The sequence below is a fragment of the Strigops habroptila genome, chromosome 4 (genome assembly GCF_004027225.2).
Source record: "Strigops habroptila isolate Jane chromosome 4, bStrHab1.2.pri, whole genome shotgun sequence".
In the NCBI taxonomy this organism is placed as follows: domain Eukaryota; kingdom Metazoa; phylum Chordata; class Aves; order Psittaciformes; family Psittacidae; genus Strigops; species Strigops habroptila.
The window spans coordinates 84220101-84246122 of NC_046358.1; the positions used below are offsets into that span (position 1 = coordinate 84220101).

General features: G+C 43.1%; 1 protein-coding gene and 1 long non-coding RNA gene across 15 annotated transcripts in view; one reads left to right on the plus strand and one right to left on the minus strand.

The window, feature by feature from the left end:
- LOC115607363 overlaps positions 1-3901 on the minus strand; it is a 65179-nt gene extending 61278 nt beyond the window's left edge. For 13 of the 14 annotated variants that reach the window (XR_003991202.1, XR_003991192.1, XR_003991199.1 and 10 more), the window contains exons 1-2: positions 3743-3901; positions 3043-3137 (exon numbers count right to left, since the gene is read on the minus strand). This is a non-coding gene — a long non-coding RNA (uncharacterized LOC115607363). Of the gene's footprint in view, positions 1-3029; positions 3138-3742 lie in introns of all 14 variants that reach the window. The other variant, XR_003991191.1, reaches the window with a different exon arrangement.
- Positions 3902-4132: 231 nt separating this feature from the next.
- TEKT4 (tektin 4) lies at positions 4133-16770 on the plus strand. The gene is made up of 6 exons (XM_030482848.1): positions 4133-4738; positions 11421-11491; positions 12985-13128; positions 13972-14194; positions 14757-14911; positions 16421-16770. Exons 1-6 carry the CDS (start codon positions 4205-4207, stop codon positions 16632-16634), a joined length of 1341 nt encoding a protein of 446 aa, XP_030338708.1. The 5' UTR covers positions 4133-4204; the 3' UTR covers positions 16635-16770.
- The last annotated feature ends 9252 nt before the right edge of the window (positions 16771-26022 follow it).

The following is a 26022-nucleotide window of genomic DNA, read 5'->3' on the forward strand; positions in this document are numbered from 1 at the left end:
CACCTTAGTCAGAGGCTGGATTAGAAGCTGCATTTCAGAAAGTCAGACCCTTTCAAGGGCTATTAAATGACTCAAGAAACTGAATCATTCCAACAGCAGCAAATATGACAAAATACAACAAAAATGACATAAATTTTGAGTATCTGCCCGATTCATAGAGATAGGAAAAGCAAATCAGGATCCTTGGCTGCAGCGGTTTTTCCATGTCAAACACTGCACCACTTTGGGTCACTGGTGTGAATCTTCATGTGATGGGAGTAGTCCAAACTGCAGGACTGGGGTCTGGGATCTGAAATGCACAGAAAGCAACCCCTGGCTGCCACACAGCTAATTCATCATGGCAGTGTCCATTGTGAGCAAAAATGGGAGATCAATTTTGTAAGCAAGTCTGGCCTGAGAATGGGCAGCTCAGGCCAATGCCCCTCTAATGTACCACAGAAGCTTTAATGTACTATCACTCCATTTCAGCTATGGTTTTTTCCCCCTCATTGCAAAATGCTGAATGATGGTTAAATGCTAGATGGTATTTCCTGACTGCGTGACTGATTGCTTGCCTTTGTGCATGGCTGGTTATTTGTTAGCAGGGAGCACTTCAAAGCTTAGCAGCCAGCCCAGGAAAGTGGTTCAGCTCTCTTTGCCCACCCCCCTCCATTAGCTGAGAGAGAGGAAACATCTTTTGGCACTTCACAACAGAGATATGAAAAGTGACTGCACTGCTTTTGATGCAGAGGCGCCACATCTCCCTGACAGCAGCACATCCAGATACTTTTCTCTGTGGAAAATGGGAGAGTGAGGACGGAAAGGGGAGTAAATTATATTTATGCCTAGTGATCAGTCTGAGGCCTGTTTGCAATATATCTCTTTATACCTGGCCAACTATAGAATGTTTATGATGTACTCTCCCTTCTTAGCAAGGTTTCCCTACATTAAACATGAGTACAAAGCTCTTTCTTCCAAGAAAATCTATGTCAGGTGGTTTTGTTGGTCTTGTTTCTGATTTCTCTGCTGACGGGCAGTATTTAATTAGTCATTATGCTTATTAATTCCAAGAAAACAGCCATGATAGAGCTGTGCTGTGCTGAGATTTTGTTCAGCTTAGAACAATAAAGTAAGTTGGCTTCCTCCCTTCAGCAGGTCCCCATGGGCAACCCCCAAAGCATCAGCACAGCTTGAAAAGCACATTTTCAGAACACTGTCGTGCATTGGCTTCTGCTCAGAGGGATATTTGGATAGAAATAGGTCACATTTTCAAGCTTTTGATTGCCTTTACGAGGAGAAGGAATATGTTAAAGGACCCAGACCTTCTTTAAAGAAGGGGTTTCCAATACTTCTGTGCTGTGGACATGACACAAACCTCCTAGCTGCTGGCGTGTGAGAGGAAACCTCTCCCTTCTCCATGTGCAAGACCCATACTACTCCACTGAGCAGTCTGCAGTCTGTCCTACAGACAGCAGCATGGAATGAATTAGATGCAACATTAAGACTGGATCCAGGTGACAACATTGCTTTAGCCACTTATGCTAATTTAAAAAATCAAGCAAAAGAAAGAAAGGAAGCAAAAAGCAGCAGCAGCAAGCCAAAAAGCTCACAAGGCACCTGACATAAATAGGAGCATTTGCTGTGAGAAGGGGAACCAGTTTCCTGTAAAAAGGATTCTAGCCAAGATAAATCTTACTCTATTGCATGTCAAAAGATTTGAGCTAGAAAACATTTCTGTTCTGTTCTTCCAGTATGTTTTGTCATCTTGCGCTCTGGGAACATTTTGAATAGCTGTTAATAATTTATATGTTACAGAGGCATATTAAATCACTTGACTGGCAGAATGGCTTTGAAACACAGGGGCCCTGGGTCTGCCCTAGATAATGAAGGGAACTCCTGAATCTGCCAGGTGCCAGTAGGTTTTGCTTTTATTTCTTGCAAGAATGTGATGTGTAGCCTGTTAGGACGTGATGTCTCTGTGAACACCTGAAAGCAGGCTTAAACTGATACAAAAAAACCCAAACAAAACACAGCCTGATGAAAACACTCTCCAAAATCTGTCTGGTCCTTGGAAGCACTGACCAATTGAGACCCTAAAACTGCTCCCCAAAGTAATCCTTGCACTGGATAAGAAAGACTTTACATGTTTTTTGTGCAGTGTTTCCCTGTTAGAGATGATGATAATTTACCAGTCACATTTAAGGCCTAGAACTCAGCTGCTACGTTTGCAGCCTTAGCCACTGACCCACCTTCAGAACTGCCTGGGTGACACTGAACGGGCTGTGGTAAGATGCTGCTAATAAAAGCTCTTTTGAAACCTTCAGAGAAAAATGCTGCTTAATGGCAAATCATTGCTGCCCTTATTTTGAAAAAAATGTATTTTCCATACCAAGGACTTTTACTCTGAATAGCTCAGTGGGGTTTTTCCTCACTGTACTTTAAAACTGCAAAATTTGCATAGCTCATCATGCAGAGGCGGCCACAAGCAGGGGAAAGCAAAAGAAAGGAACAGGATGGGGGTAACATAAGGAAAGGAACAGACAGGACAGTTAGTGGGAAAATGCAAGAAAAAGGAGAGAAACAGAAACAAAGCGTGAAGGGAAAGCGAAGGGTGTCATTTCTGTGACTTCAGCAATGCAATGAGAATCATCCACTGCTGCTGTTTAAGTGGAGGGCCAATTTCAATATTTGCAAAAGGGAAGGTGAAGGATTTCTTATCTCTGCTGGGATTGAATCTCCTTTTTCAACACTGTCCCTGTGGAAAGGAGCCTTTGCTGGGCATGCGCTGCCAGCTGCAGCACAGGGTTGGTGGGCAGCAGCCTGCAGGCCGTGCACAATGCATCTTTCCAGTGCAGCCTCTCCACCAGGGACAAGCATTTGGTCTTTCTAAAGAGTGCAAGACCCCGTAGGAAAAATGACCATTGACTTTCTGTGGATTTAGAGCAAACTCTGATAAAGCAAAGTGTCTCCTGCAGAAGTTTGTGTGGCGCAAACACCACCTCTCAGTAGGCAGGGAGTCATTTCTCCATGCCATGGTGTGGGTGCGTTACCTGCTGTGCTCACCTCGATGCAGTTCAGGCACCGCTCTCCTCAAGGAGCCGATCAGCCGGGATGACACCGGGCGGGCTGCAGCGCACATGGCTTTTTCTTCCCATTTTCTACAATGAAAAGACATTGAAGACAGAGGATGTCGCAGTGCAAGGACGAGAGTGCCCTCTATTGTCCCCGTGCTCTCCAGCACCTTCCCTCCTTCCTCCAAGGGCTCTGAAGAAACGCCTCTGCCTTGAACCCTTACTTTAATTTCCTTTATTGCTGCACAGTGACGGCATCCCCCAAAATTTAACGTAATTCAAGCACAAGCTGCATTTCCCAGGTGAAAATTCAACAGGGGATGCCGCAGCAACTGGATTTCACATACACGCGATCAATGAGAAGGCCAGAGCCTCACAAACTGTCTTAAGGATGAACATTTGGGTATAAGAATGGAGGGAGGTACGAAAATGTATTGGCTTAAGCCCAGTGGATGCCGCAGGCCTGAGTGCCCCCACTCAGGAACTCTCTAGACCCCCTCAGAGGGGCGTGCAGCGCCTCCTCCTCGCCTCCAGCGCTTGCTGGGCAGGAACCCGGCTGAAATCCTGTCAGGATCCTCTTCCATTTCCAAAACCAACAGGAGAAAGTGTTATCGCGCTCACGCGGCGGCTGGAAACGAGAAGTTCCTCAGCACAAAGGGGAGCCAGAACGCAACGTGGAGACTTCAGCGTACCTCTGCTCTCACCAACACGGTCGCACACGCGGATTACAAACGTTGCGACACGCTCCAAGGCCTGTGACGGGGAAACCTCCCGCCCCAAGCCCTGAGGGCGGCGGCGGTTCGCACCCAAACCCACCACAACGCCGCCATGACACCACGGGCACCCCCGCCGTGCCCCGCTGCCTCCCGATTGGGTGTCCTCATCGCCATAGCAACAAGCAGCTTGGCAGCAGGGGGGGGACTCCGGCGTTCCCCTATCAGACGCGTCCTCGGGGCGGATCCGCGCTCTGATTGGTGGATGGCGCTGCGCGGTAGCGAGGGGGCGGGCTGTTCCCCCGCTGCCGCCTCGGGTTTCCCATCGCACGGGGGGGAAGACCCGCCTCCACATTGGCTGGCGCCGTTGCCCCGGCGACGGCAGGACGCGGGGCGGCCCAGCAGGGAGCAGGGCCTGGCCCTGCGGGAGGCGCCGGCGCCATGGAGCAGGACAAGGCGCTGATGACCAAGGAGCCGGCGCCGCAGTCTGTGCCCGTCTCCGAGCTACCCAGGAAGGTGTGTGAGGTGGCGCTGAACACGGGGCCGGACTCTTCCAGCGGCCTGACCACGGCCGGTTTCCGTACTGCCAAGTACCTGACGCACGAGTGGCACCAGAGCAACTCTGATCTGTACAACAAGGCCTTCAGCGGCTGCGAGCAGGGCGAGTGCAACCGGGCCGAGTCCAAGGAGCTGTCTGCTCATGCCGCTGCCACTACCGAGCGTGCCCAGCAGAACTCCACAGCCGCTCTGGGCCAGCGCCTGCAGGACATACACTTCTGGAAGTCCGAGCTCCAGAAGCAGATTGAGGACCTGGATGCCGAGACCAGCCTCCTGGCAGCCCAGAAGCTGCGGCTGGAAAGGGCGCTTGATGCCACCGCAGTGCCCTATGCTATTGCCACTGATAACCTGCAGTGTTGGGAGAGGAGGCAACCCCCAGACCTGGTCAATGATGAGGTAGAACAAGAGTTGCTGAAGGTGAGCAGGATGATAGGATGTTAAGGGTTCTTGGCTTAGTGCTGCTCTGCTCTCTAAAATGATGAACAGCTTGGTCAGTAGGTGATAACTGCAGCTTACGAAGGTATCTTGTGGCAATGCTGAGGCATAGGGCTCTTTCCCAGCAGCCTGGACTCTGTCATTCCTAGGTTTAAGAAGGATTGTTTAAAATCCTTCTTCTGTTTAAAAAGTATTTAAAAATCACCTGAGTATGACTAGAGACCAGAACCCCCTCTCTCAGACTAGATCCAAACAAAATCAAAACAGAGGTTTCCTGAACCAAGATGGGCATTCTGGCATTAAACTTCTTCCAGTCTCCACTTAGCTTAAAGTCCCCTCATCTCCACAGGTTACACTTTAAAAATGCAGTACCCAATAAGCAGAGTATTCAGGATCAGTGAAATGCCCTTTGGCTGTTTCCAAGCTTGAGCTGTCCAAATCTGGCAGACTCTGCCATTATATTTTCCTACTGAGGCTGATGCTGTAGTCTTGCCAAGGTTCATGACGAGGTGGTGATCCAGCACTGTACGACAGTGTCTCAACACAGACCATCATTTAAACATCCTGCTTGATGTAGTTGTGTGACACCTGCACAAGATGATAGCTGGAGGCAAGCAGAGGGCGCAGACAGATGGTAATTCTGACAGTGTTACTTCAACAAGCCTGAGATTCTCCTGAACTTTGTTTGATCCTTTCATCCTACAGAGTACTCTCTACTCCAGCTGCCACTTAGTTATCTGTCACTGAGATCCAGCACTGTGTGTAGATTGCCTTCAAAGCTGGTGTAATTATTGTGGCTGCCCATGTTACAGGGAACAGATTCAGGGTCATTTTTCATTCTGGAATTACATCTATTCTAGTGTCCCGTAAGTAAAAGAATGATTATTTGCCTGCAGTCTTCAATATACTGTGAAAGTTGATTCATGATGAGTTACTGATTAAACCAGATGATTAATAGTACTTGTCAGAAAAATATTGAAGAGACTTACATATCCGATGCCATGACAGTGTTTAACATGATAGCATTTAGCAATATTTCAAATAGGAATTGTGTACCATTGCTGAATATTAATCAATATTTAAGAGGTTGATCCTGTCAAAAATATAAACATGTGAGAGTTAGTGCATAGGATATTTCAGTGTGTGAATTGTTACAAGATTCAGATTAAAGGAAAGAAATTCTTTTCATCAGCTGCTGCTCTTTTAGAGAAATCATGGAATGTAAGATTTACCAAAAGAAATCATTGCCTGGCAGGATTTCTCTCGTGTATTTCTTTCCTCCTGATCTCAGGGAATAGTTTGTTCATTGCTCAGAGTGCATCTGTTGCTGCTGCTGCTAATTCTTCACCTGAAATTGGGATTGTGTGCCTGTGACGACGGACTGTCAACAGCCAAGTAGGATGTCATCAAAAAGGAATGATGTGAGTTCAGTTGAGACGGGTGTGCCAGGAGCAGATGGACGCTTGAGAAATGATTTTGTTGCCATGCCAATGACCTTTGCAGTGCAAACGGAAGAGGAGTACAGAATATCAGAGGAAATCCTTCCCATTTTCACAAAGAAATACGTTTTACGGCAGGAATGTTTGCAAATAGGTGTTAAAATGTGCCCTCTGTGGCTTTGCCAGCTCTTGAAGTTGCAGCAATACTCTTACCTCTTTCACTACAAGAAATCAGATTGTACTTTGTGTTTCTTGCTCTCTCCAAAACTAATAATTCTTGACACTTAGAGTTGCTCTTCTGTGAATTCTGACTGTTCACTGCACAGATTTCCAAGTTAATGGCCCAGTTCCCTGGCATCTCTGTGTTACAACGTTTGCTGATTTGGAGGAGTTATGCAAATTTTATCACTAAAGTACTGACATACCTTTTCTGAATGTTGCTCAGTTGTCCAGTCACTTTCTAATTTTAATTCTCTTCAGAAATGGTAATGCAAGGGAGATAATTTTAATTTATTCTCTTTCCATGCAAAAACTGAGGAAAAGAAGAGATAGTCTCCAAAAGTCAGCTGCATTAGGAAATACATGTTCCTTTCCTTGCAATTTTAATTACACAGCTAATTGATATTCTAGAGCATTTTCCTTCCTTTGGAATTCTTCCTCTCCTACTAGCAGCCCAGGCCTGTGTTGGCATCATTCTCTGGTATCTTTGCCATGTTCCTGCTGGTGCATGGGGGAACCTGCAGCCAGGGGAAGAGCATGTCTGGACAAGGGACTACCTTTCCCATAGTCACGGAAAAGCATTTCATAGCACTGTCAGGTTTCTGCAGCAGCGAAGAATATTTCCCAGTTCCCAGAGCATCCTGCTGCGACAACCACCTTTCAGCAGCCCCTCGGCAGATGGCATTTGAAGAGACAACATCAAATACACAGACTCAAGCAGTTTTGAATCTCCGCATGTAATTGCACTTTCATTATCTGTTCAGTAGGAATCTCTTCAGATGACTCATAAAGAAAACAGAGGTATTTCTGATGGAAGTTTTATGCATCCAGATAACATGGGGGTTTTCCTGGTTTTTTTTGGCACACCACCTATTTCTTTTAGGGAGTTTTGGGTCCAATTCATCTGTCCTATTACCTTTGCAGCATGGAGTCATATTTAGATCACCTGTTGTGATAAATCCCACCACTAAGTAGCCATGGCTGGAACAAGAGATGAATGTATTTAAGTAAAAGCTCCTCACATGCATAGTAATATCAGCTGTTACTCAGAAGTTCATTGGCTCCACTTAACAGCATATTCATCTTTTCTTAATGCAGTTCTGGTTAAGAAAAAGAAGCAGAAGGACACAATTGTTTTTGCAGTAAAGAAGGATCTTTGATGACTAAAAAGAAGATAAAATCTCTCAAATAGAATAATTTTACTTTGTGCTGCTGCACTGGAAATAGCTGAATTTAAATAGCAGTCCAGGCATCAGTTTTGTATGAGGTTTTTGTCTTTCAAAACCCATATGACATCTCCTCTAACTCCCCTTTGCATCAGTTTAATGACATAAGTTTATGTGCATACATTTAATTTTGAAAATGTAAGCCCTAGCAAGGGACTTGCCACGTGGTGGTAAACTGTCAATAAATCATGTTTCGGCTGCATTTCAAGGTTATTTCCATATATCCACTGTCCAGACTCATTAGCTGAGTGCCAGATTTGACTGTGGAATAAGTGGATGTACTTGCATTGACACCATTTTTCTACTCTAGACTCAGAGTGTTGATTTGTTGTGTGTTTGCTTCAACAATGAAGTCAGCCCCAGCTATTCCCTCATGCAAAAGACAAAGGCTTCAGCCAAGATCCTGTCAACTGTGTAAAATTAAAGTTTAAAAAGGTGGAGAAAGGATTCATATGTATGTATTCCTGCTAAGTGCAGTAACAGGGCAAGGAAGACAACAGAACACCATTTCTAAATGCATTGCCAAGTGAACCAGTGTGCAATAGGACACTCCTGTACGTAGACAGCTCAGTTAAGAGTGCAGTTCTTATTTTCAATATCTGAAATAATTCAGAGACCAGCAGGAAAAGGGCCAGTCACAGAGCTGGGATTTTGAAGATGATACCTACTTTCACTCCCAGCTGTAATGAAGAGTATTCCTCTTACACACTGTTTGGGGGTCAAAAGCTGGTGAGATCTGTGAGGTTACTTGCTTTTATTTGCTGTGCTGATGTGTGGAACATGTAGTGCCACGTTGTTGCTGATGGATGGATGGATGCAGCTGGGTTTGAAATCAAGGATGACTGCACAGCGTCTCTCACAGGGTTCTACCAGTTCTTCTTAGCTGCTCTCACGCTGTATCATGCTGGGTCTGGGTGCTGTATTTAGACATTGCTGACATCTGCAACTCACTGATGGAAAAAAAGGCTGCAAAAGACCTGAGTTTGTAAATTCATGGAAGGCACAAACATCTGCTCTTAAACGTTTTCTTTGCACCATTAATTAGACACTTACAAAGTCATGAACTGGGATGGTTTTATCACAAGATATGAGTAAAATTCAACTTTTGCATCATAAACATTAAATACTGTAATAAAGCCAATGGCTGGGAATATGCTGAACTATCAAATGTTCCCTCCCTGTTAATTGACAACCATTTATAATAACAGAGGGTTATTATTAGTATTAACTGTGGAGAAGACAGCTGAAAAGAAGCCAAGATCACTTCAGATTTGACAGTATTTCATTTTAATAGACAGCACATGATGACATATATGGGGAAAATAAGGAGAAGAAAAAGCATTTTGGATGCAAATGGCAGTTAATGTTTTTCTCTGAACCCGAGATGCTGCTAGCTACTAGAACTCTTCCACATGCTTTTCCTCTCAGTGCAGACTGGGCCTTCAGATGGATTGCCAGCACAATTCGGTGCACACACTACGTAACGGTCATCTCTTCTGTCACTTGCTGAAACCCAGATCTGCCCTCAGGATTTTAGTGTGGAATCACCCACATGTTTATGGGTGAAATCACTGACTCCAGGAGAGCCGTGCCCCTGGCTGCAGGTTGTTGATGGAATTTACTCTGCAAAGAACACGTGAAGGAGCAGACATGGTCTTTAGAAGTCCTCCACATGGTGTCTGAGGTTCCCAGGTCCTGCTCCTCTGCCAGTGGTGCTACCTGGGAGGTGTTCATGCAGTGTGGACCTTCTCCCACATCGATCCCATGAGCCAGCCACAGCTATGGGTGGGCAGCAGGCTGGATTGTACTGCCACATCTAACAGTACAGCTGGGACTGAGTATCTTCCTTTTCAACCTGGTGCCACAGCAACTCCCAGCCATACAACATGACTTTTAATCTATTTTAAAAGTTAGGATTTAGTAGATAAGCATTGAAAATTCATTGTCATTTATGCCTGCTTATTCACTCTAACCAGTCTTAGGCTGCCATTAATGATGAGAACTGTCTCTTCAGTTTTAAATGTCATATTTGAATGCGTATCTCCTCAACAAGGAATCCATTTGTAAATTTTGTTTTAGGTCATTCCACAAGGGAGTTCTTTCTTTCTGCATTATTTCACTCTTTCCATGTTAGAGACCTTAACTCCTAAAGGAAGACGTTTCTTATTTGAAATTACTCATAGGAAACTGGTGCTCTCTTTATTTACATCTAGCACAAAATAATATCAATTACTGTAAATGTAATTTCGAGTGCTGGGTCTTCCCAACCCTTTAAAATCCTGGGAATTTTTATTTTGACATCCATTGTAATACTTAGTCCCTGCAGGAAGTGAGGTTTAATGTTCTCATAGTTTGTAAAATGATACCTTCAGCTATGTATTCGTTTTAATTTTGCCCTTTTAGAGCCTTAAAAATAATATTTTCTTTCCAATCAAGTTTATCGTCCTTCTCCATTTGGAAATAAAATGATCTTTTTTATGATCCCTGTTGGTTTCCTATGATGGAGAAAGTGACACTGCAGGGACATACACAGTCATTTGTCAAAACCAGTACAAAGATGAATGAGTGCCAGCAGTGTTCTGGGAATAAAGTTTATTAGTAAGGATATACTCCCTTAGCTGTCATTGGATGACTATCATTGATGTAAACCAGCTAAATTAATGAGGAGGTTTTCATATACAAAGCTCTTTTTAACATTTGAGCCTTGAATATTAAATAATAACAAGGAAAATGCTTGCCAGACTGTGTTTTATATAATACTATTTAATCACCAGGTCAGTTAAGTCACTCAGAGCACTGATAGTTAATCCCTGAAGCAGCATTATTGCAGTCAAAAATGAGCACCTGATTTTTTTGTTCAGTAAGAGAATATTAGAAAGTATGGTCTTTTTTGGTTTAATCATGTTTGTGTTGAAGTAAGCATTACTGCTAAAACCAGCTTGAGCTGAAACTGCAGACATCGGCTCCATTATCAAGGTGAGGCAAAGCTTCATGTCTTGCAGTTGAGAGGAAATCGACCCCTCAGTCAACATTGCATATTTGAGATAACTCTGCAGTCCTTTGATACTATCCATCACCAGGGGCAAAATGAGTTCTGGAGTAAATAGATCTAATAAAAAAAATAAAGCTCTAAGTGTCATTGGGCTTATATCATGTCAGCTTTCCTACACCTGCTGCAATAGGTGTTTAAATCATAGACTAGCAACTTCTGGTTTTAGTAAATACAAAGCATTCGAAGGAGGCAGGCCAACAAGATGCTGATACTCTATGTTAAATAGCACCTTATCACCAGACAAAGGGTATTTCCAGAGAGCTGCAGGGTGCCGGGAAGCCTCTCCCTTGCACACAGATAAGACACTTCCAACAGGACAAGGCAGCTCTAAAGGTACCTGCAAGGACTCAGCAGGTTCTGGAAGCCAGTGTCTTGCCAGAGAAGCTGATCTGCTGTTGCCTAATTTTCCCTATTTCAAGGCTGTGCAAGTTATTCAGATATTCTGTTTAATCTCATAGAACACAGAATTTTTCATAGAATATGCAATCTGAAAATAATGAATCCCCAGGCTTTAAAGGTATTCCAAGTATTGCTGCTGCCTGAGACTTATCACTGAGCTACCTCAGCATCTGCTAGCTCCTCGGAAAATCATGTCTTCCAATGGTAGGGTAAGAGCAAGTAATGAGCAGAAGATTTAAGTATTTATCCACAACTATTGAAACCAAATTGCTCTGCAGGAGAGTATGTTCTGCTCTGGATATCATAGAAGTCTCAATGTTTTTGTTTAGGAAGCTGAACTGATCAGAAATATTCAGGAGCTTTTGAAAAGAACTTTGTCGCAAGCTGCTAACCAGATGCGGTAAGACAGTTTTCATTATACCATTGTAGCTAACTTATACAGCCAAATACACAGGGGTAAAGTGCCCAGTGGATAAAGATCATACCAGTGCAGGCTTATGAGCTGTGTGGATTCCATTTAAACCTGAAAAGAGGTGCTCAGTGATGAAACTGCAGGATTTTCAAGTAGGATAAGGTAGGAGGTGTCATGCCCTGAAGCCATGCTTTAGATTTTCAGTCCTGGTTTCCAGTCTGTGTATTGATCTCTCTAATTCTCCACCACTAAACTTCAGTGCAATGAAAGTATCTGGATATCACTCTGCTTAGTGATACATTTGTAATACAGGCCTTTAAAATAGTTTATCTGATCAAAGGACCTTTTCAAGATGAGTTTTTTGCCACCAGATGTCAGTATGAACTTAAAATATGAACCTTCCTTCTATCTTCTGTATCACTATGGATGTTCTTTGCATTTCAAAAGGAATATTTGCTTTTCATTTATAACAAGCCCTTTGGAAAGATGTTACCCGAATCCTAAGGTGCATCGATATGGAGTCCTCTGCTGTAAGCCTTGATAGTTTAGGTTTTACTTTTTGTTCACCTGCTCTAATTTGTGCTATTTACCAGATAAAGTGAAATATACTTAGAAAGAATGTTTATAAACGCAAAATAATTTAAAGTAGTTCTAGTACATCAGAGTATGAGAAAAGTCTACTGAATTTAGGCTTTGCTTTTTGTAATTGTTTCAAGATCGTTTTAGTACCACTTAGTACCATCGTTTAGTATCAGTGGCCAACAGAGTCTTTCTCATTCCTTAGGTGAGAGTGCCATCTGGTGTTCACAGTTGATAACGACCCCCTGCCTTTTGTAATCTGAAGTCATTCTAATTAATTGGGCGACCTGTGACTCATTTAATTGGCAACAAAGGAGCAGTTTTAAGACTGAATATCATTGTACTTCTCTCTTCCAAGGACAATAACACTGCCTGCATGCTTCAGTCTTTGAAAGGCTGGATAGGAGGGCTCAGAGAATGATAGAGGGTCACTTTATGGACGTCGTAAATTTGAGTTACACTCAATATGCTACAGAATGAGGAAGATGGGTCTTCTACTAGCACTACCGGATCTATTATTATGGAAGAGTGTTCTGTTGGGCAAACCTCCTATCTATTCTCCCCATAATAACTGCAGCCATTACCGCTATTGAAAACATCCTGTGTTTTAGGATTATTATGTGAAATCCAAAGTCCAACAACTCCTTCGTCTCACAGTATAAGAGCTCTAAGCCTTCAGTAGGCACAGAACAGTAGTGAACGTCTAGGGTAGTGATTAGCACATCAGGCTTGCTGTCCTTCCAGCAGATAGATGTGGGAGAGAAGGTTTGGTTAGGATTTTCCATACAAAAAGGAAAATTTATGTTCTCATTGTTCTTGAAAGACAAAGAGCCTAGCTTCACAAAAGCTTTGTTAATTATATTGTTTTCCACTAACAGTATACAATAATAATGAATTTTCAGGTTAAATCGAGATCACAAAGAGATTTGTGAAATGGACTGGTCAGACAAAGTTGAGACATACAACATTGATGATAAATGTGGCAGATACAGTAACCAAAGCACCAACATCCAGTTCCATCCTAGTTCAGTGAAGTATGAGGAGAGGTGAGTAGTTGCTGTCGTTATCCTCTGGTAAGCTACAACACATCCTTTGTGTCAGTGAAAGCTGTCCCGCTGGTCTGAATTAAAGGTGTGATTGATTGCTGCTTCTTTGGACTTACAATGTCATTCATAGCTTTAAAATAACTGCATGGATAGTAAAGGTAGTGCTACCATGTCAGCATGGCATGCCACTGATGGCAAAGTTGGTTCGCTATATGCAATAGATGGAAATAATGGACTTTAAAGGCTGATCTAAATCCTATTGAGACCTACTGTTTGACATCAGCAGGCATACCACTCTTTTGGGAAAGGCAGGTGCTTCCAGAAACAGAGAGGATTACTATTACAGTAAATCCTGCTTCTTCCCCCTCCTCTTTCAGGCAGTGTTCATATGATGCAGTGTCCCAGGTGCTATGTAGTTCCTTCTGCTGCTCAAAATGGTGAAGCATAACCAGAGATCTTGTTTCTTTTTGTTTCAAAGTAGACACAGACTGTCAAGCTTAAATATATTCATGGGTTTATTTGCTGGTGACTTCGTTGCTTGTGCTTACAAAAAAAAAAATGTGTATACTTTTTTTACCTTAGTAGCATCTAAAGGTGGAAGAACTTTGGATGACTTTGTGTATTAATTCCCTCAGAAACCACAAAATGAATGAGAGTTTATTAATTTTAAAAAAGATTAGTTGTCTTCCTTCATGGTAAGTCTGGACTGCATGCAACAGCAACAACAAATAGAAGTTGACAACACTTATGCGGTGAGAGAACCAGCTTCAGATTGTCTTCTTGAGTGCAACTTGAACAAAAGAGCAAGGTTCCTATTTGTTTACCATTCACCTCTTCTTCCAGTGCCTCAACACCAGAGACATGGGCCAAGTTCACTCATGACAACATCTATAGGGCAGAACGAGAAAAACTAGCTTCCACCAATCTCCGTGCCTTGATTGACAGTATCCTTCATGACGTATCTGAGGACCTCAGGAGGCAATGTGCTGCTGTGAATGAGGCTTTTGTCAGGCGCTGTGAGGAGCTGGATGATGCAAAACACAACCTAGAGCATCATTTGAAAAACGTAAGTGCTGTTTCTTGAATGCTGGCTACAGGCATAGAAGTCTCTTTTGAGACAATCACAGTAGATTTGTCCTCTAGAAGAAAATGTATCCATGTCAGGTATCAAACACTATTTTGTGTCAGCTTATTATCTGATAAGAGTCTGATTGCGGCTCCAATTTAGCCTTTCTGCTATGTGTTGCATTTCTTTAAACAAGAGGTGGACTTAACAGAAGTTCTCAATCTCATTCAAAATAACTTAAATTGTTCTTGGGTAATTTAGTTAAAAATTTACAATTAAAAGCAATGCATGGAGGTGGGATGTGTTGTCATCCCACATGAGATACGAAAGAGGTTTTGAACAGGCTGCAGAATATTTTCTGCTGCTTTTTAGAAGGATCAGATTCTCATTTTAGTAGTAGAAATACAGAGGTCAAAACCACCTTTGAACTTCTATTTCTTCTCTATTCTGGCTAAACAGAAGGTCAAACCCATAGCTGCTTCACTAGGACCATAAACGGATATAGCATGCATAGAGTGTGTATCTGTTTTTAAACAGTTCTTTTTCTTGGATGTCCTCTTAGGTGCTTAGGGAGATTGGAGATCAAGAAGCTAACATTGCTGCTCTCAAAAAAGCCATCAAAGACAAAGAAGCCCCCATGAAAGTTGCTCAAACAAGGCTGTATGACAGGTCTTTTAGGCCCAACGTAGAGCTCTGCAGAGACGAAGCACAATTCAGGTACACACTATTCAACAAGTCCTCTAAGGTGTCCATTCTATCCAGAAGTGATGTTAGACAGGTTTCGCACCTTTTATTGGCAACACATAGCCTTTAGCTTTTATTACTAGGTTTGATTCTGATATAAGTCAGAAATAATTCAATTGACTGAAATCACTGTGAGGAAAATATCACTTTAACCTAATGTGTTGACAAGTGGAAAATCTATAGACTCAAATCTGCCTTTTGTCTCTATGCTTTCTTCTCTGAACTGTGTGGTTTCTTTTTGATATAGATGATCCAAAAAAAATCGGACAGCATGTGAATCACTTGCAACCCTGTTGCTCTTAGCAGAAGCCACCACAAGGTGGACCATGTGCCAAATGAATTATGCTTCAAGTGCTGAGAATATAAATGGGCTGCAACATACTCATAGTCTGAGACAAGTCCTCAGTACTACAAAGCATCAGGCTGGTGGCATTTGATTTCCAGTAATAATCCATTTTAAAACTGGAGGTCAACAAATCCTTTCAAATTAAAGGTCTGAATGTCACATTTGTCAGTTTTGATCTCATTACAGGCTTCGTAATTGATTCTCCTCCTTCACATTTTCCTACCCTTAGGAGAAGTGGGGGATCAGCTCTTGCAGGCTTATAATATCCTTGTAGCAAAGGAGCCTACCATTCAAAGCCAATATGCTGTACTTAATACAGTGAGAAAAGGAGTTATAGTTAATCCAGGTGCTTTGTACCATCTCAGACACACTTATTTAAGGTCCTGATGCAGCAACCCATCCATGCGCAAGCTTTTCAGTATGTGTGTTGCCTTCAGTGGGATTTAAGGACACAGGCAAGTGCTTTGCTGAATGGATATGTGTTTAATTGCCAGGCTTACACTGTTTGTAGTTACTCAGTTTGCCCAGAACACAGGGATCTTGTTTTCCCAGGAAGTAAATATGGGCCTTCCCTGCAGCAGATTGCAGTAAAGCATGTAACCCCCACTGACTTTTAGTTGAAATGATGTGCTGCTTTAAAATGGGTTGCTGCTTTTTAAAAATGAAGTTTTACTGCTTCTTTAGAAGCTTATCTGCTTTTAAAAACTGTTTTCTGATCTCTGGCACAAGTATCATCTTTAATCCTTGGGTTTTATACCAGTGAGCAGATATCAAAAACCAGGCTTAACAAAGTGCTGATCTAGTCAAACTGGGTGACTTATCTAACAATTTTTGTCCTATAATTTTAGAACAAGTGTTCTACGCAGTGGTAGAGGGTGAGGATAGATAGTTTCACTGTGCTTAGTGGCAAAAGACATTCTTGGTACTGTCTGAATCATGGGATACTTCTATACAGAAACTGTGAAAGTGAACTCTGCTTTTGACCACGCATGTAGGACGTCTCTGAGCTCCTTTGTTGTTGGATATTATGATTCCACAGCTGTTGATCTTTATTCCTACTACAGTTCTATGTCTTTTAAAATATTAACTGGCTTCTGTCTGCTCTTTCTTTTACTACTTACTGTAATTCTGTTTAGGTTGATCAGTGAAGTCGAAGAACTAACGGAGACCATTGAATCCCTGAAGCAAAAACTGCTGGAATCTGAACAGTCTCTGAGGAACCTGGAAGACACACGGATGGATTTAGAAAAGGAAATAGCTGTGAAAAGAAATAGCATTTTTATTGACAGGCAGAAGTGCATGGGCCACCGTATGCACTACCCTGTTGTTCTTAAATTAGCAGGTTATTAGGAGTCATGGCTGTACTAACTGCAAAGTCTGGAAGAAAAATGGAGTCTAGAACCTTTCATATAAAATATATGTATAATATTATACACAAAATTCACTGTATTTTCTTCTATTTGGATTAAAATGCATTGGTATATTATCATGGTGAGCTTTGAGTCTTGCTTTTAAAAGCTCTATAAAACCTTCCCTTTAGAAGTATAGTGAGTTTAAAACACAGCTTAAAGGCAATTCATTGCATCTAGAATGAATCTGTGTCATATATGCATAATTTGTATGGTATGTGATATCTGGGGCTTTCACCCTAATGAGTGAATAAGTTGAGTGAATCTTTCTTGTGAATAATAATAATATACATAGATGTAGATATAACATTGGTAGCCTGCTAGGCAGCCTGAAATGAGAGCAATAAAACTGCTTGCCTAACAGAAGGTCACATGCTCAGCAAGGAAACAGATGATAGACTTTTAAGCTGCTCAAACATTATTAGTGAGGAAAAAAGAGTTTGCACAGGTTAGATGACAATCTGCTTATTGGCAAAACCACTCCCAGTCTGAGACACCTCCTTATGTAATCTGAAAACGAATCCAAGGATTTTTAACTTTAAAGTCAATAAATTTAGGGTTTTTTCCAGCAAAAAAAGCCCATCTGAACAGCTTGTGAATAGCAATTGCGACTTTCACAATAAGCACTTGCATGTGGAATTGAGCTCTGGATCTGTTCTGACTTCCCTGGAAGCAAGGTACCCATAATGGAGAACACATCAGCTTCATCTACTCCAACAGAGCAATGTAAAAAATGCCATTCATCCATTAGCTTAGTAGGCCACCTGGTTAAATATGTGGCGTGTAGAAAAGGGGAAAAGATGACACAGAGCAGAATTCCATTTTGGTTTCCTGTATTACAGGTTTTTTACTTTTAAAAAGCAGCTGTTCAAAGAGTGAAAATGTAAAGCAAAAAGCAAAACACACATAACCCCCTCCCCGCCCCCAGCCAGTGTACATTTGTGAATAGCCGTGCTCTGTTAAGCAGAGAGGAGAGGCCATTAGCCTATCTGTTTTTCTCACAGGCAGCTATTTGTATTAGCTGAACTCAGGATGTGCAGAGCACTATCCAGCAATTGCCCTCCTGCTAAAAGCTACTACCATTTCTTTGCAAACCAGCTGCGTCAGTGAGGGTTTTTGACCCAAGCCTCTATTTTATGGGCTTTGTGTTCAAGAGTTTTGTTTTGCCTTTTTAATAGATTTTGTCTTCATCATTGTCTTTTTATAGTCCAGACGTTGAATCCTTACTAGTGAGAAATAGCATGTAGATTAAAAATGAATAAATGAGGCTTTACTATGCTTTTCTGTGCACAGAACTTAAAACAGTCACTGTAGATTATCGTTGTAGACTGAAAACCTTCTCCTTCATTCTGCCTTTCTTAGAACACCTTCAGCACCTTTGTTCTTGGCAGCATGTTTTAGCCTGTTCTTCATACCCAAATCTTAGAACCTGATCAGTGGATTGCACACCTTGTACACAGCTGTATCACTGCAGTTGTGTATAAAACTGACTTTAGCTGCACCAGAAGAATAAAACACTTGAAAGGGTGTTCCAGGATTCAGAGCTGTGGTGTTAACAGGGTTTTGGTCTGTCAGCCCCAACTTCTAGGCTTTGGCTGCATGTACATCTCTAGGCAGACACATAAAATAGAGGGAAAAATAAGTGAACCAGGCTTTAGGTTAATGGCAATATTCACAGAAAGCTTTCAGAAAGCACAGAAAGGAGCAACATGTTCAAATTGACCTTACTCACCCACTAAAGGAAAAAATGGAAATCAAAGTGGAATTCAGGTTATGATTATGGCAGATGGGATGAGGAGAATATGCAGTCCAGAACCCAGAACGTTTATTTTGATTCAAGAGTTTTGCCGTAGACAGAGGAAAAGAGAATTGCTGTCATCCTCTCTGAGGCTGTGCTGAGTACAAATAACCTTATGCTCCATATTGGGATGTAGATGGCACTTCCCCTAATTAAAGCCTATCAGTTTAATTTGCCTTTGTGTACTAAATTAGTCTGCCCCTGCTTTAGGCCACTCAAGGCAAATCCTGCTCTGGTAAACGTCATGCATTGGCAGGAGTGTAATCACTGCCCTCTTCACATGCTAATAGATGAATACCAGAAAGTTGTAAGAGTGAGAATCAGATGGAATAGCTTCAAGTTTCAGTAATTATTTTTTCTTTAATTACTGATTAAAAAATAATTAAAGCCACTGCTCCAGCATGTAAATATGGGTTTATATTAATTTTCTCATAATGCATTCTTAAGCTGAGGATTTACCAGGAAATACTTTAAAAGATGTTTTACTTGGCTCTGGTGTGAGCTGGGGTCAGAGGTGAGCTATAGCTTCCAGTTCTCTTGACCTCTACCTGCTGCTCTGGGTAAGTGTGGACTTCTCTGCCTTCATTAGGATTTATTTGCTTATTATCCTGAGAGATTTCTGATTCTGAAGGCAAGGTTTAATTTCTGTGGAGTCTGAGAGTTTTCTCATCTGCTTACAGGTAGAGGAAGGAATTAATGGTGTGATAAATGATGCTTGGTACAGAGACTTCAGGAAATACCAGGAGTGAAGACACATTATAAACTTGTTGCTTAAGAGCAGATGACATTCTGCAAAGAAGGTTACAGAGAAATGAAAGATAATATTTGTGTAGCATCTTTATCATGAATAATTGACTGTCTGTCTAAGAATTTCAGCCTTGTACCATGTCACAGATCACAAAAACATTTGGTGCCCAAGTGGCAGACACTAGGCCTGAGATGTCCAGGTGAGATCTTTTCAGAAGACTCTTGTCTCTGCTTTTGGAGCCCTGACACATGGTACAAACATCACCTGCTTAAAATATTGATCTTTAAGTCAGCTTAGGTAGTAAATACCCCAAAGGACAGCCAGTAACACCAGCTGTGTCTTAAGGAAGGGATCCAAACAAAGGCCAGGTTTTTGTATTGTTCTTCAAGATGCTGGTTGAGGTCATTTGCAGCGTAATTATAAAATAACCCACAGAGAAGTGGAAATTACGTTAAAATCTTTTCCTGAGCAATTTTTCCAAGTAGTTTCTGGATAGTCTCTTAGTCCTACTGGCCCCTCTGAGTAAACTGCATCCCAGCATCAGTCTTAGGAGTAATAAAAGTCATGGTAACAACTTTATGGCCATGAACAGTGGTCATTAGTGGCCTGTTTTGTTCCTGGGATGTGTCTGATCATTGGGTCACAGACTGGGTCCACCATGGGCTGAGAACAGAAGTAATGAAGAACCTTTAAAGCAGATCCAAAGAATCCTCATACAGGGGTTGCTTGCAGGACCATAGGGCTTGTTTCCATATATTAGATCCGATTTTCCATGCCCAAAGTGGCTGGATGGTCTTCATAGCATCGAGAAACAAATCCTAGATGAACAGGAATGAGAAGAACTGGCTGAATAGTGAAAGGTTGGTGCAGCTAATATGCCTATGAACAGACAACCTGAGCTGGGCTTGCCATTAGTAACATCACTGGATATTAGTTAGTAACTAAACAGTGTTTGACAAACATGCTCATCTTGACAATTTCTTTAAGTTTGTTTGGAAAACAGCTACCTGTTATTTGTTTGTCCTTCTGTTCAGAGTTTATATACATGGAGTATATACCCGAGCAGACTCTGACCAACCCACACTGTGAGCAAACTGTACTTTGATCTGTTGATGTTCAAGCTATTAAACCAATGCTTAAGCCCACAGTTAACCAAAGGGTTATGAAAGCCTGCAAGGAAGATTGCCTTCAACACACCGCCTCAGAGCATCTGCTCACTGCAAGCTCCTTTGTTACTCTCTCTTCTCTGGGAACATGCTCATCATCAAATGGATGAGAAGCAGTTTATCTCACTGGATGTCTTGGCATCCAGTTCCTTCAAAGACAGTTTGCCTGAAGAAAGGCTTCAGTGGGACTCTTGCATTTAGTCTTCTCAGGGAACAGGCATCACACCTTGTATTATCTTCATCAAGACACAATGCACCAGAATGAGAGCTCATCCTTTGAGATGCTGAGTGCCTTTACTGTTGTCTCAGGAGTGACAGGCCCCTCAGGATCACATCCAGGCTGCATTCCTCTCTGGATGAGGACCAGCAGCCTGTTTTACCACTCTGTGGGGGAGGAATACAGTTGTTTCTATGACAACCTCACTACTGCGTCCTTATTTCAAAAAATCCTGTGTAGAGGGGGATATTCCGGTTACTACGACTTGTAACATGTGCCAGGCACATGTGTTTTAGTCCAAGTTCCTTTTCAGCTTTCCTTAGGAGAAAAAATAAAAGAGGATGGGAATAGTGAGAAAGTTGAGTGTTGGGAGGACTAAATGTAAGAAAATTCCTCTTTGAAGCAATCCCATGTTGGCAAAGGAAATGCAGATAGCCAAGAGATGGATCACCAGCCTCCAGGAGAATGTCAATGCCTTCTCCCATCTCTCCTTCCTGTTCCCTGGTTTTCGATTGTACAGATACTACGTGCACAAGGCTGTAGCACATTTTACTCGCACAGCTCCAGCATGTGAACGATTACATCAGCTCTGCTGGCATTTAGTCAAGCCATGTCCCGCTCCCATGGACATTCCCTGGCTGAGAACATTATCTGCCCAATAATTACAGGATGAGAGGGTACAGGACGTGGGCTCTCCTGAGCCAAGATTCCTGGCATTTTATGACACCAGCTTTTGCCCAAGAACAAATTCAAATCTGTAAAATTGAGGGAGGGGTCGTACAGCTTTGTAACTCCCACCCATGTGAATCAGTCACAGGCTGAGATCACGAGAGAGCTCTTCGGGCTCTGTATGTATATTTCAAGAGCTGTAAACAAAACACATTTTACCAGCAAAACAAACCCAACCTGGGAGTCCCACGTGGTTTAACTTCAGCACCAAAGGGCAGGCAAGAGGTGGATGGAGCAGAGAGCATCCAGGAACTGCGAAATTGTTACCCTAACACCTCTCTCAACCTTTCCTTTAAACCTCTCCATTGCCTCTTGCACACCAGGTAGAAGCCTGTCTAGAGGCTGAGCTTCTTCCTCCTGCAGGGTTGATGAACTTCCCATCTTTCTTTTTGAGTTTTCAGGACATTAGAAAGAAGTTTCCTCCAAGGCAGGGGCTTTCCTCCAGGAGAAACTGTTGCTGCTCCTGCCCATCCGTGCTGCCAGGATGAAGGGCTTCCTAGCATCCCAGGAAAAATGATAGAGTCCCTGACTACCATGAGGCTGTTATCAGCTCTTACTTAGCCGGAGTTGCACTTAGCTGGAGCTCTTCTTATTGTGTAGACATTTTCCAGATCCCATTAGGAGTCACAGAGGAAACAGCACAGTCAAGCTTTGAGCCAGCAGGACTCTTGCAGAGCTCAGCATTAGACACATGTTGTGGCAACACAGTGTCTAGACCATGAATTACCACCCAAGTCTTTCATTTCATGTCTGTTTAGGAGAGAAAATGGAAAGGGGGACAACAGGATGGGGGTTTTTCCAGATATCACACAGCTCATTTGAACTGTGTTCACAGATTGAGCACAAATAGAGGGTTTGTCCCAGACGTGGAATGACAGGAGAAAGTGTCAAACCCACCAAGATTAAATGTAAAAGCTTCTCTTTATTAGGAAATGTTACAGTTTCTCCTTTCTTAACCAGCTCCTTTCGAGAACCTGTTAACTGAGTGAATCATTACTGGAAGGAACTAAATCAGCCAGAAATGAGTCAAGGCAACTCAGGAGCTCAGGGGAGGTGGGATGCAGAGAGCAAAAGGGAGAGGTTTCACAATCCGTAACTGCTTTTTCCAGAGGAGAAGGCTGGTCAGAGACATCAGTGATACATGAATATGGAGGGATCCGTTCATTTTGGGATGGTTTCTTCTGCCAGGCAGTGAAATTACCTGCTGCAGTATGAGCCTATCAAATCAGCTGTGCTCAAAGTCCTTTTTCACCCACTTATAAGTGATTGGGCATCCTCATTCCCCAGTGGGGCGCATCTAAGAGGAGAGCACTCCACAGTGGTCCCTGTACTGCGCCCAGCACCCTGGGATGGTCCTGGCCAGGGCAATGCATTAAGCTGCCTGTTGCAGCTTTTGGTGTGCAGATGTGGAAGCATCCCTTGTGCTGGGAGCTGAAGAGCAGGATTACACAGAAATAAATGGACGTCCACCAAAGTCTTTGGCAGTGTTTTCATTTAGTACTTACCCTATAATGATGGAGTGCCTTGTTCAGATGTGGGCTCATGATTAAGGATTGCCTTCAGGCCTTGTAAATACAGGATAGCTTTTATGATTGCTGCTGTGTATGAGCTCTTCATAGGAGAGGCTTTTAAAATCCAAATGGGTTCAAGCGTGCAAGAGTTTAATGCAGGCCTGTGAGCATCCATCTCAGCCTGCAAGTTCCAATTGAGTTTTGTGAAAGCCTCTTTGCTTGTAAAACTGCTCTGTGCTTTCTGTGAAAGTCTGGGAGACTTTCTGTGTCCATGCACAGTGGGCACTTGTCTGGAAACCTGGCAGTAAGTTACCATGGAAAGCTGACCAAAGGCTATTGCCAAGAATCAGGGAGCTGGCAGGTTTGCTGTGGTGTCTACACGACCGGTGAATGCAGCAAACAGCTTCTCTACACTTTCAGCAGAGGATGCTTGTTCGCAGGACAGCATCCTTGTGACATTCCTGGCACAGGGAATAGTGCTGAGTTACAGCGGAGCTTGCAGAGCTGTGAAGGCTTCACAGCAGAAGATGGATCGAGGTACTAAAGCATCTTAACAAGAGCTGCCCAAAGCACAGGAGGAGTAGTTTTGCCTTCTTTTGCCTTCTATGAGCCATGGGTGACGAGCGGCTCAACTTGGGAATGGGCTGCAGACAGTGTGCGGGGGAGCAAGAAAACTCCCTCATCACTCACATAACACAAACAGGGCTTGTCCTCCCAGGAGACCAGCTTCACTCAACCCCCCTGGCCAAATAAATGTGGAAAGTTTCATAGGAAAACAAATGAGCAGCTCTAAAAACTTGTGCTAATTTTCAACTGGCTTCCAAAGAAGAGGAGGGCAGAGCTTTGCCTGTAAATGTGGTGAATCTGAGCAAGCAATCAATCTTCCATTAATTTCAGATTATTGCTTCCTGCCTTTAGACTGCTTGGTCTAAAATGGAAACTTTCCCAGGGTCTGTGTTCCCTGTGTTAGGAAGGAACAAACCTCACTCCCCTCGTGCACCCCTTGCTCTGTCCTCCTCCTGCTGTGACAATACTGTTTGGTCACTGTAGTTATTACACGCTCACTTTGCTTTACAGGCAGGAATGGTTTTTACAAGGTCCCAGTGTCTCTGCAGTTGATGATGCAAAACTGTATCCAGCTGCCTCCTTCAATAAAATAAAGGATTAAAGGTAGGCAAAGCTGATGCTTTTCCAAGCTGGAGCTGTGACAGAGCAAGGAGGCACTCAGCAAATGCAGCTTGAATTGACTCTGCCAGTGCCATATCCTGATCTTCCGTGTGCATCGTGCTGCTCCCTCCCCACCTTGGACCATGCCCAGCACCCAGCAAACCTCTCCTGTTTGCATCAGAATCCCCTTCTGGGATGGATCCCTCTAATGTAAGTAAACTTACTGCATTATGTGGCCTTATCTGGAGTCTCCTTTAAATAAGGCTTAGTTCTTACTGTGCACTGAAGTCCCACCCAAATCAATGGGAATTAAGTGGCACCGGATGGAAGCATCACCTCTAATTTTGGCCTTTCCTTGGGACAACACCAGGCTAAACCCTTCTAAAATCACTTATGATTTCCAATTACCTTCCTAATTGCTTGGTGCTAGGTTTTGCAGAGCTTAGTTCACACCTTGCTCCGACCTTGAACCAGTCTGGTCCATGGGCTGGGGGAGACAAACTGCCTGGGTTTGTCACAAATGTCACCTCGTCCTATTACCCTAATGCTTTCCCATGGCTGTACTCTGGTGCTGAAGCGAAACTTCAATGCGTGCAAAAGAGCATCCTTCAGAACCACGAGCATCAAGCCTTTGTGATTATACACACAGCCTCCTAATTCCCAGTTTGTGTCACAGCACAAGATGTGTGTATGCACTCAGAGGTAAATACATTCCATTACTTTGCCCCTAAACCAACATTTAAATTAAAAGAATTAGGCCTCCCACCACCAAACAGCCTATGTTTAAATGCTTTGCATCTGCTCCAACATTCCAGCTGACAGTTTAATCAAAGCTCTTACAAATCCAGTTCCACTGCTCGCTGCCAGCTCTGATTATGGACATGTTGTAGCTGCTCTTCGCACGCTGCGACGAACTATAAGTTTTGTGGGAAACATCCACTTTCAGCCCTACTTTACTACCCTCTGATGGGGGCAAATCTCCTTGTGACAACAAGGAAAACAGGAATAACTACGAGGGGGCTCTGGTATGCAGTTATGTGAGAGAGCAAACCAAACAGACCACTCCTGCTAATGGTCTCATAAAGTGTCTCTTTGGAAATGTGATGCTGGTGGTAAAGAATGGCTTCTTTTGTTTCCTGATAGGTGGGAAAATCAGCCAGAAATACCAAAAAGATCATCTTTTAAATACTGATGCCATTGCCATCGAATTGCAACCGCCTCCCGAAGGTCAGGTACAATAAAAGGATGTTCTACAGCAAAGAAACAGGCTGAGGAACAGGGACTGCAATTATTTCACATGACCTTGTCTGACCAACTGCTGCGAGATCGGCTGAGGATATTCCAGCTACAGAAGAGGAAATAAACTGAGTGTGAATCTCAGAAATCAAGGAGAAACTTGAAAACACCTCTACCAGGTTAAAGTCCTGCAGGGAACATGCAGCCCTCCTGCCAGCAGTCACAGAATCACAGCATCACAGGATGGTTTGGGTTGGAAGGGGCCTGAAAGCTCATCCAGTTCCAACCCCCTGCAGTCAGCAGAGTGAGTTGTGGGTGTTTTCCATGGGCTTTAGTGGAGGCAGCTGGAGATATGCTAAAAACACTTGTTAGCTATTCTGTTTAAAGCTAGACTTGTCTCTTCAGCCTCTTTCTTTTAACTCTGCCCATCTTTTATTACCAGGATCAGAGGTATCTCTCCACCTTCAGTCTCTCCAGCTCTTACTGTAGAGCGAGGTCTGGTAAAGGGGGATGCACCCTTTGAGCTCAGCCTGCTCCCCAGCCCTGCATGGACCACAACCAGCATGAAGGAGGCTCTCTGCTCCATTCAGCCTCAAAGAAAGCTCTCTGGGAAAAAAAACACATAGAAAGCACAAACCTACAGCCTGCATTGTGCACAGTCAAACCCTGGTAATGTCTTGTCCCGTGGTCCCTCTGCCCATCCCCAAGGGATGCAGTAGGGCTACCACCAAGTGCCCACTTCCAGATGCAATGCGAG